The sequence below is a fragment of the Lycorma delicatula genome, chromosome 2 (genome assembly GCF_047948215.1).
Source record: "Lycorma delicatula isolate Av1 chromosome 2, ASM4794821v1, whole genome shotgun sequence".
In the NCBI taxonomy this organism is placed as follows: Eukaryota; Metazoa; Arthropoda; class Insecta; order Hemiptera; family Fulgoridae; genus Lycorma; species Lycorma delicatula.
This window is the reverse complement of record NC_134456.1, coordinates 19095648-19107670: the sequence shown is the minus strand read 5'-3', so window position 1 is coordinate 19107670 and position 12023 is coordinate 19095648. Positions and strand designations below refer to the sequence as shown.

General features: G+C 28.4%; 1 protein-coding gene across 2 annotated transcripts in view; it reads left to right on the top strand.

The window, feature by feature from the left end:
- Positions 1–7976, top strand: part of Spred (Sprouty-related protein with EVH-1 domain) — a 36728-nt gene extending 28752 nt beyond the window's left edge. For both annotated transcript variants that reach the window (XM_075358400.1, XM_075358399.1), the window contains 2 exons: positions 5296–5372; positions 7313–7976. In XM_075358400.1, the coding sequence (XP_075214515.1) occupies positions 5296–5372; positions 7313–7873 (638 nt within the window). In that variant the 3' untranslated portion in view covers positions 7874–7976. The remainder of the gene's footprint in view (positions 1–5295; positions 5373–7312) is intronic.
- Positions 7977–12023: the final 4047 nt, after the last annotated feature.

The following is a 12023-nucleotide window of genomic DNA, read 5'->3' as shown; positions in this document are numbered from 1 at the left end:
TAAACAAAAACCTTCTGTTTTGATTGATTAAATTATTTTGCTTGGAACTGCACATATTTTTATTTATTATTAGTTAACAGCTGGCAAGATAGAACAAAATTTATTATCATTATTTTGACCACGTTAACAATAAATTATAAATTATTTATAATTTAATTACAGTGACATTTAAACAATTTCAAATTGGATTTACCATTATCAAGACTAAAACTGCATAAAGATGAACAGTCATACTTACTTTCAACTGTACCATTATGAAAAGGATCAGTGACACTACAGCAGAAATGAACAATATGAAAACCGGATCCTATTACATATTAATCCTGAATATGTAATGCATATGTACTAACAGAAATTTTTTCTTGTAAAAAATTATTCAGTTTTCTTTAATAGTATTTGTGAAACTAACATATTAAATAAAAATAAAGTAGTGGAAAAACACATTCAGCGCTAATAAAAATAATCATATTGTATGTTAATAAATGCGATTAGAACATTTTTACTTCCTTATACAAAGTAAAGGAAGTATTGTGATCACGAAAAATTTCAAATTTCAATGGAAATATCCATTTTGACCATCCCTGAATCCATTTTGATTAGTTTTGGCGTGACATCTGTACGTATGCATGTATGTAACTCAGATAACTCAAAAACGATTAGCTGTAGGATTTGAAATTTTGGATTTACGATTTGTGCATTTCCCATTTGGATTTTGGAAATAATCTTAACTGCAGTAATAAGCCTTCATTGAGAGCTTTTCAACAATATATCTTAAGTGGTACTTATTTTCATTGGTTCTAGAGTTATAGCCAAATAAAATTTTGATTAATGAAAAATTTGGATCTTAAGGGGAAGAAGGTACATCGATTCGAATTCAACTTCATTTCCTTTTTTATTAACTTTTTTTAAAATTTAATATATTGATTTATTAATAATTATTAACTTATGATCGTAAAAAATTTTACAATAAATAATAATTCAAAACAATAAAAAAAAAGAATATGAAAAACTCTGAAGTTATTATTAGTGACATAAAATTTTGTGTACTTTTAAAAATGTGTATATGTAATTTGATAGGCATACAAGGAAGTCATGTGGTGTCCACATCAAATTTTTTATTTTAAGTTTCTTTTTCTGATTTAAAATATTAACTAGATTATTCTTAATATACAAGGCATAGAATAACAATTATTAAATTAAATTGATATAACTGAAATATAAAGTTAGGTATTTTTACGTGTTATGCGAGAAGGCTTTGCAATTTGTCTTTATGCTCATTTAATCTTTGTAGTACATTATGATGTAATGAATGATCAATTAATTATACTAGGATATAGTATTGTTACATAATATTTTCATTTAAGATTAATAATCAAAAGAAAATTAATACCTGTAGGATTTGAAGTTATTTCCTATATTCAGTGGAATCCTTTACACAACCAAATATTTATCTGGTTCTGTAATATTCCATTATTTCAGAATTTAAAATACATAAATTTATTTAATTATTAAACAAACTTAAATTTATTAATGTTATCATGATGATTGTTTTGTGTGAGTGGTATATATACATATAAATATCTACTTCATAACTATTTTGCAATTTTTCTTTTTTAACACTTCCTTTTCATAGTCCATCTATTGAGTTTTAGGCAATAATGCCCTCTTAATTTATAAAATAATTGGCACCTCAATTAGTTTTTTTTTAAATTATATATACATCCATCTATCTATCTGTTTGTGAATGAGATAAACTGTAAAGTTATAAGTTGCAGCTGTAAGGTTGTAATATAATAAATATGATTAGTGGTTTTGATTATCAAAACATATTAGCTTAATGAATTGCAGCTTAAGTTTAATTAAAATTATTTTATACTTCATTAGGCTTCACTGTTTTCTCAGGGTAATTAGTCAATAATATAAAATTTAAATTTTACAATTTGTGATTCACATACAGGTGTTCCACAAAGTTCTCTTGGGACTTTCATAACCTATTCTACAGAAAATAATGGAAAAAGTTCATGTAAACATTTGTCCTAAAATGCCTTTAAGTTATGGCTAATGAAAGATTTCAGCTACCCCAGTGAAATGAGATCGTACTGAAAATTTTAGGACTTTAATTAAGGGGACAGAATCAGTGATTTCTTTTGGTTTTTACCTGAAAAATTGAATAAAATTACTCCCAGAACCGTATCTGCAGTAGTTTTTGAGAAATCTGGGGTGAAAACCAATGCATTGGAATAAAAAACCCTGTTTTTTGTATTTGATATACAGTAACTTTGTTAATAAACATATACAAAATTTTAAATAAAACTTGTATAGAATTTAATTCTGAACGATGATGGAAGATTAGTTGAATAAAACGAACAAAAGTTTGAAAAATTTTAATCTATTTAGAAACAGTACACTAGACCAAAGTGCATTATATGCACCAGTTTATAATAAATATTCAAAAAATGAGCCTGCCCTTTTCAACACATTTCTTGACAAGCTTCTGTACTGCTTATTTGCTCTTTTTAGTTCTTCAGGGTTCTTCTTAAGTCACATCTATAATGCAGACAATTAGTCTCTCACAAGAATGTATTTTTGTTTTGTGTACAATATTTTTCATCCATCCCCAAATGCAAAAATCTAAAGATGTTAGATCAAACGATTTTGGTGGCCAGGAATGTGGAATTCCACAACCGAACCATTTCTCTGGAAAATGATGATTTAAGTGAGTGGAAATGACAGAAGAAAAGCGGGGAGGCACGCCATAGTGCTGGAAGAATACTTTGAATATCAGTGCTATTGGAACATCCTCAAAGAGCTGCAGCAATTCTTGAAGAAAGTGCAAATAATCCTTGGCATTTAAGTGACCAAGTAATATGAACACATGAAACAGCTGATTGTGAAGAAGACCATACCATACATTGATGCTAAATCAGTGTTGAAAATTGCTTTCTATCATTTCATGAGGATTTACTTCTGGCCATGAACACTCATTGTGTAAGTTGTTGATGCCCTCTCAAGTGAAATTTGCCTCTTGGTAAGCAAAAGATAGAGTTGTTAATTTGTATTTCACCAGTTGCAGAACTCCAAGCAAAGCAGACCGTCTGCTGGGTGTAGATGTTGAACAGGATGTTTATGATAACGATAAAATTTTTTTGTTTAAGTGTCTTCCAAACCAGCAGATGCAAAACTCTGATCCACTTTGTACAGATGCCTGAACTGCATCAATAATAATTTTATCAATAACAGCATCATGTTGGACAATTTCGTTCGTAGTGTATACAAATACTAGGTAGTGAATCTGTTCCCCGAAGATTGCAAAAAATCATGCTGATTATTTTGGGATCTGGAATCCTGCAATTCAGAAAACCTATTTCATATTCTACTGCAGCAGTTGTAGCATTACCCTTACACACACACCCAAAATGAATGCCATATCAGCATATCCCTCTGTTCTAAAATAAATATGGCATTACTTCAATGGCAAACTGATCATGTTCACTAAACTAAAATTCTCAGAAAACCTTCAGTAATGACCACAGTTCACAGTACCTGATATATTTAATGTATCTTACAGAATGATTTAAACACAAATGCAGTCTTGCACATTGTTGATCAATTGCTATTTAATTGCCAACTTTGAAATAATAATTTTTCAAATAATTTATTGTATTTCTGTCAGTAAAAAAATTATTATCTAAGTCATTTTTATTTTGGTTGTATAATTTCTAGGTTTTAAATTTTTTTAACAGTGAATCTTATTTTTATAAATTTTTCACATCACCAAAAAAGAATTTGATTTTTGTTTACAGTAAATAAGTACTTTTCTGACAAATGTAGTAATGTATTGTTTCTAAATAAAATTTAAATTTTTCTAATGTTTCTTTATTTTGTTAAACTTACCTTACACTATTTTGTTCAGAATTAAATTCTCTACAAGTTTAGCTTAAAAGTTTTACCAGTGTATTACCCATTTAACAAATATCAATTATAAAAAAATAAGTTTTTTACCCCATCTGATTGGTTTCACTTCAGATTTCTCAAAAATTACTGCAGATACAGTTTTGGGACCTGTTTTAATCAATCTTTCAGATCAAAAACCACAAGAAATCACTAATTCTGCTTCTTAATTAACATGCTAAAAATTTCAGTATGACCTCATTTCACTGCGGTAGCTAAAATTTGAGCAAAATCTTTCAATAGTCGTAACAAACAAATGAAGTGGTTAAGGATGTATGTTTATATGAATTTTTTTCCTCATTTTCACAAGTAGAATAGGTTTTGAAAGCCCCGGAAGAACTTCATGATACACTTATATATTCGAGTAAGTAACTGTATGCAATTCAGATGTATGAAAAATTTAACCACATGTGCACTGTAAATATATATGATCTTACATTGTCCTAGTAATGATTTAGGCTCACCTCTTGTCTATCCAGTAGCAACCTGCTCAATGTTCTGTAGATTTAAAAAACATGTAAAAATATATTAAAATTGTTATTATTATTACTGTTAAAGGAAATTACTTTATTATTAGTTTCTTTGTAGTTTTCAATATTTTTAGATATTACTCATTTTTCTGATGCTTTAGGTAGCAGAAATGTATTTATTTACATTCTCTTATTAAAATATTTATATTGAAGGATCTTTACATAAGATCTTAGTAATAAACGGTTCAAATATTATAAATCAAACTGCTCTTTTAAATAAAAAGTAGCTACTTCATAAATACATTATTTAGCCAGAGATCAATATATATATATATATATATATGTATATAAATGTTGATAACATCTAATATAAAGAAGTTTCACTAAAGCAGGAATAAGAAAGAAAAATATGGAATTTAAAAATTGTAAAATAATATGCACATTCCCTCTCTGTAAATTGTCAAAATATAATGATTAAGACACAACAGAAATAAATCCAAATCACAGTGTGTTCTTTTTTTTAGTAATTGCGTCTAAGATGCACATAAAATCATCTTATGTAGAAAAAGTTATATATAGGTAGAATTGAAAATCTTGTTCTTTTTGACGAACAGATTTGAAATCAAAGAGAATTTTTATTAAAACTACTGTCAGAAACCTGTGAAATTTCATTATCATTTGGTATAAAATTGATCAATACAAGTTTTTTAATATGCATTATTTGTTTTTATTGATCAGTTCATTATTCTACGACACGATAAGTTTTGTATTTAGTAATTAATTATATTAGTAAATATAATTAATTAGTATTTACCTAGTGTTGATTTTAATTATTTAGTACTTTACATTAAACATTGATAATTTCTGTTGGCAGGACTTGCTGTTACATTGCCACCACATCATAAACCTGCTCAACATCCAGATGATGTAGGAGATGATGATGTATTCATGGTAAGATAACTGTTAATGTGTATTTTATCTACTATAAACTAAAGTTAATGTATAACAATAAGTATTTTTTTATAATCTGCTTTACAACATTATAAAGTAGATATTTTTAAAAATGCACTAAATAGTAAAAAAGTGATATTTTCAATTGTAGAATTTTCCATTTAGTCAGTTTAAGTAAAATCTTTTTAAGTTTTTAAACATTAATTTAAGTTGTAAAAATAGATTTTATTTATGTTTGTTGGCCTACAAAAAAATTCTGGTTATATGTGTACTTTAATATACATATACTAATATATTATTTTTGTTAATATGCTTTTCACAAAACACATAAGGAAAGAGATTTATGCTGTAATAAAAGTACAAAAAGAAACCAGAAAAATAATTTACAAGACGCTACCAAACATGAAGTAAGGCTCCCTAAAGTGTGGGAATATATATTAATTTTTTACCTAAGTTTTTCAACCAATTTTTTTTTTGTCTTCATAGTAAAATTACTTTTAATATTAATTAACATCAGGCTGAGTATATAATTTCATCATAATGATCTGATACTAAACAGTTATGTAAAAAAAATGTGTTTATGCAGTTGTTATGTTAAAAAACAAAGCCATTTGATGATGGTTGTAAGAACTGGATTATCGTGTAATAAAAATGATTTGCCGATGCAGAAGAAATAAATATTATTCCAAATATAATTTTAACTAGAAACTGGTTCAGAAAGTAAAAAAATTGTACTTCCTTCTCAGTAATAAATATTGCTGCACAATCTGATTCATAAAAAATGGTAACTCCTAAAACATGGAAGAATGACATTACTTAGTAGTTTTGTTCCATCTATGATGCCATTCTTTGCATCTGCTGGTACCTGGCCACCCAACCACTTCTTTATTAGAGTTTTAATGAGATAATGACCCAATATGCTTATAGAACTGTTTGAAAGTTATTGTTTCCTACCTGGAGGTACACAAAAAGCCAAACTAGTGACTGAGATAACTGTTGGGTGAAACCACCCTCCTATTCCAGATTGTAATCAGTCAATCAAAAAAATATGTTGAAAAATAGTTATGTAAAAATAAATGAATTACTATGATTGAAACCTGAATAAGGATACAAAAAAAATTGAAGCTGGAATATAGGCACTAGATCTGTTAACAGAACTGATACAAAATCATCTGTTTATAGGTCTAATGAAGGATGAAGGCAGAAAATATATTGCTTTTACAGAATTAATAAATAAATTTATTTTTGTATTGTATAACTTTTGTTTTTAATTTATGAACTTTAAGGAATGTGGTTAAATTTTTAAAATAAACAAGTATTAAGAAAAAAAATTAAATGTTATTATTAAATGTATAATGCAAATAAAATTATTTGGAATCTCATCTCTTAAAATAGTTGGTCTGTTATTAAATATTTATCTTTTTTTTTTAATCAAAATTAACTGTTAGCACATTTATTTTACAAACTAATATTAATTTTTGTTTTTGTAACAGAAAAATAAAAACGTCAAATCCTGTACCATATTCAGAATAAGTGTTGGGGTACTAGGTTGCATTCATTCCTCATATCTCAAGCTACTGGGTACAGTGAAATTATATTGTAATGAAAATTATTCATTAATTTCAAAAAAGTATATTGTCAATATGTCTTGATAAAGCCACATTTAGTGAATACAGGCTGAGCAAGTTCATTTTCACATGTTATCTGTCACTAAAATGATATAATTTTCACTTTATATTTTGTTAAATAGGTGATTTTAAATTTGTAAATCCATAAGATATTTGAATAGGTTTTTTGTTTGCTTTTCAGAATGTTTGAGAATATTTACTCTAATACAGTTTTTCTATTCTATTATATTGAAAACATTTAGAGATGTAACTATTTTAGCTAGGTTATTGTATGCATATTTCTATGTTTTTATTATTGTTTTCTATTTGCAGACGTTAAACCTCCCTGTTGAACGGGGTGACTCACGTTCATCATCAGACTCCTCATCAGGGAGACACAACGCACCTCCTGCTCCTGTTCCGGATTCAGAAACTTACTCATATGTTCAACTAACAGCAATACATGATTATATGTATCCGGTTGTGGAAGACAGCAAAGGTGAACCTGGCAGCTTAAAAAAACCGTCTCAGCAATCAATTTTACCTACAAAAAGAAAAGAACAGTGCCGGCATTGTCAAGAGACTTATTCAAGTGATACTAATGTTAGAGGAGCTTGCCAATATGCTCCTGATCCTATCAAAGAAGGAATCGAAAGAGTGGCTTGCTTGGCTTGTGCCCGTGGTGTGTTGTATCACTGCTCATCTGATGGAGAAGAAGGTGATTTCAACCGACACCCTTGTGATTGTGGGCCAGGTTGTGGCCGCCGGTGGTTGTGCTTGGCCCTTCTCTCATTGGTCGTGCCCTGCCTTTGGTGCTATCCCCCGCTTCGCGCCTGCCATTGGTGTTGTGTAATGTGTGGCTTATGTGGGGGCAAGCACCGTCCTGCCTCATAGCTAATACAGGACGCTAACAATTTGTACACTATTTATTAAACTGAGTGCTAATAATGGTACTGTTATTACAGAACACTGTTAAGATGTAATAAAAATGTTTACTATTAAAATAAAAATACAGCTACATTCCATGCAGAACTGTACAGCTACAGGTGTAATATGAAGTGTAAAGTGTACAGTATTATATTTTAAGGTCGCCTGCCCTACTGTGGCCTAACTGGGTTATTAATTACCACATTCTGTCATCTGCATGGAGTCTAGCAGTAGTCTAGTCATCAGTAGCCGATTGTATTTTGTTGAAAAAATATGATCGGTTTAAAAAATAAATAATACATACTAATATTAACACTATATAATTTGTATATATAGTACAGTACTGCTAGTACTCTGATGCTGTTTATATATAGTATTGTTAACTTTTTTTAACATACCCAGCTTTAATTGAGTTGTTATAAGCTTTTAGAAATGATAATTTCCCTTCTGTAACTTATGTAATACCCTTCTACCCCGTATGGTTTTATACAAACCAGCCAAAACTTACCTCTTATTAATAATTATGTTTATTATTACAAAGGACTAATTAAAGGTAATTTTTATCTTTCTTAGGCTCAGGGGAAGATGAGACGTACCTTTAAAAACAACCTACAATCTTATAAATATGACATGTATTAAATGTTTATATAAAAATAATGAAGCATATATATATTAAATTGACCACAAACAGTTGTGTGTAATTACAATAATATTTTTGAATAAATTGTGTATGAAATATATTTATAAGAAACCTCTCTTGGTGAAAATGTTTAATTCTTTAGTGCATATTATATGTGCTGCTGGATATATATATATATATATATAAATACATGTACATTATTATAAACTATGTTAACTTAGAGGGGTTTTACTTATGTAAACACATTATAAAAATATGTATGTATTGTGTATATGTGTGTATATGTATATATACATACATAATAGCAGAAATATAAAGTGAAGACTGTTATATAAGTGAATATGTTGTGGAGCGTATTATGAGTGAAGTACAAACTATTACAAAAAAAAAAAAAAAAACTATTGTTGAAGAATGATTTTGTGGTGAAACTGTTGTTATTAATGTTATATAAATTATTAATTTTATTATTAAACATTTTAGTATTATAATTGTTATAATATAATATAAATAAATATATATATATATATATATATATATATATATATATATATATATATATTTATATATATATCATCACTTTTTGACATTTTTGGATTTTGTCATTGTACAATTTTTTTAATAGCAACATTTGTTGATATACTTTCTGCTTGTTCACGTATCAATGATTATTGTGTTATTTATTATTGTTTGTATAAAATTTTCTAGGTTGTACACGTTACTCCATTTTTCATTCTTTAAAAACACTATTTAAACTTTTCTACACTATTTTAAATAGCAAGAAAAATGATTCTATAATTAAATTCCTTTTTTTTTTTTTAGTTGTCTTTATTTACCTGTACCCAGATTTATATTTTGATTTTATATAAAATTTAATATAAATATTATAATGTGCATTTATTTATCATTAATACCTGTTATTACAACCATATCATTGAATACCTTTATTAGCTTTTCCCTGTCCATACCTAATTACATGAACAATAAATAATAATTTTTTTTTTTAGAAAACTGTCATGTTAGGCCAAGCTTTACTGAAGAAAATACAAATAAACAATTTACTTTATAAGAATCTGTATACAATAAAATAATACACTTACAGTATATCTCTTCTCCTCATTCCAAATCTATAATCCCCTTCTTTTCCTAAATTAATTGTTTACCTCTGTAGCCTCTCTAGCTGTTCCTGACACAATTTCCTTAATATTTAACCATTCAAACTCAGTGTTATCACTTGTAGGAGCATTTTGAAGATGTTGATTAATTCGTTCCTATTAGTTTCTGACACTATCATCTTTCAGAATATCTCCTTGTTCCTTGCTCACTTTATTACTACATCTCCATTTTGCGTGTAGGTTTATCTCAAGGACAACTAAATAGTAATCTGAGAAGATGTTAAAGCGAGGCAGATGACAGATGTCATCTGCCTCGCTCTTTTCTTATTAGCCATCACATAAGCTATGACTGATCTGCTTCCATGAGCTGCCCAAGAAAGAGAAGGAAGGTTTTGGGTAATTTACACCCTCATTTAAGTTGTTATGTCACTTTTTAAGTTTTTAATGGCACTTTTATCTGATCATTCCTGTATCAGATTACATTATTTTATTTGTTTTATGATTATAATCTTGGACTTATATTTACATACATTTTAATCCACCATGTATAGGACCATGTTTACGTTAGGTGAAATTATAGTTATTATAGGCTGCCTGTTATGATCATAAGTCACTCCCAAAAACAGTATAGTGATTCTGATGGTATGATAATGAATGTGAAGAATGTTGTGGGTTCCTGTTAGTCACACTGAGCTAATTATACTATTGGATGTAAGTATGCCAAGTTCACCACGGGTATGCAATGGACATTCAGCCCTAAAGTGATGTCTTCACTCTGTTTTTCACTTAACTGGCTGCATATTTGATATCATTACTCTCAAAGAAAGGAACTCTGGTGTCTGTTGTATAGTGCTTTACAAGCATTACAGTTTCAAAAAACTGGGAAAGATAATGTAAAGAAACAAATTAATATATATATTCTGTTGTGAAACAGTGTAATGCATATACTGTTTCAGCTCACTTCAGGAGATATACATTGTAGTCCCAGGTGGAGTGAGAAAATATTTTTATTTTTTTCACAAAAATTTTACATTTATTAATTAAAAATCTGTTCATAGTTAAACACTAACTAATTATGTTTCAGCTTTAATGGAAATATTAAAACTCTTACTCCTCTGGCCACTTGAACCCTTGTTGGTCTCAATCTTCTATCCTTTGTCTCTTCCATATCGGCACCCACTTTACTTGTGTCTGCCTTCACATGATCTCACCTCAATTGACTTCTTGTGCCAAAAGGCCATTTTGCCAGTACTTTTTTAACCATTGTAACTTCTTCCCATCTTAAAATGCTTTTAAATCACACTGCCTTTAATCAGTGTGATTATGTCAGTCATTATACTCCTCTTATGTTTCTGTTATGCTTGATTTTCCAGCTACTACCACCCTCTCTAGTTGGTCCATATATCTTCCTTAATATTTTATTATTTAAAATTATCACACTTATTTTCTAAAGGTCAGTAGTTTTTCATACACACCAGCCAGCCTGGCTTGTATCTCACTTTCTCCTTTGTTGTCTCTTGGTATTACCCCCAAGTTTCTGAATTCATTTGTTATTTAAAATTTATATTCAGACTAATGGAAATGTTTGAACAGTAATTAAAAATAATATAGCATAGTGGTTATGACAACCACTAATGTGAAAAAAAATTAGTTGGGTTAGATTCTTAGCGTACATCAATAGTGTTGTTTAATATTTGAAACTATTAAACTGAAGAGGAGGTAAAAAAAATATACATAATTAAATGGTCTAATCATAAATGTAAAAAGAGGTAAAATTTTTTTAATAAAACATCCAAGAGCTGATACAGGTGTAACTGCAATTTATTCATGAAGAAAAACCTTCAGCCAAGAGATAAAATTTTAAAATGTTCAAAGATCCTCAGGAAATGGCTAGCAGTGACTACAAAAATAGATAACTTCAGAAACATATTAAGACAAAAATGGTAGGCATTAATTTATTCTTCTAAGAGAGATTTAGTTTAGAAATAAATAAGAGTAAAAGCTAATGAAATGTGATAAATATTATTAAATGTAATAATTAGTTAAATATTAAGATAATACAATGTTGCAGAATTTTTTTATTTAAGGTATTAAAATTACAAAAGATGGATGAAACAAGGAAGTCATAGGAAAGTAGGTTAGCACAAGCAAGATGAACCTTCATTTAGAAAGTTGTATTCTACTGTGAAGATGTAAGGTTAAAACATGAACAAAAAAGGGAAATAATGAAGGCTTTGTGGTTTTACCAAATCATGTGTATAACTATTTAGGTTAATAAAGTGTGAAATGAAGAGGTTTTCATGTAGATAGAAGAGCAAAAAATATTGTATTATTTTTAGAGACAACTAGGTAGGTGGAACAATTA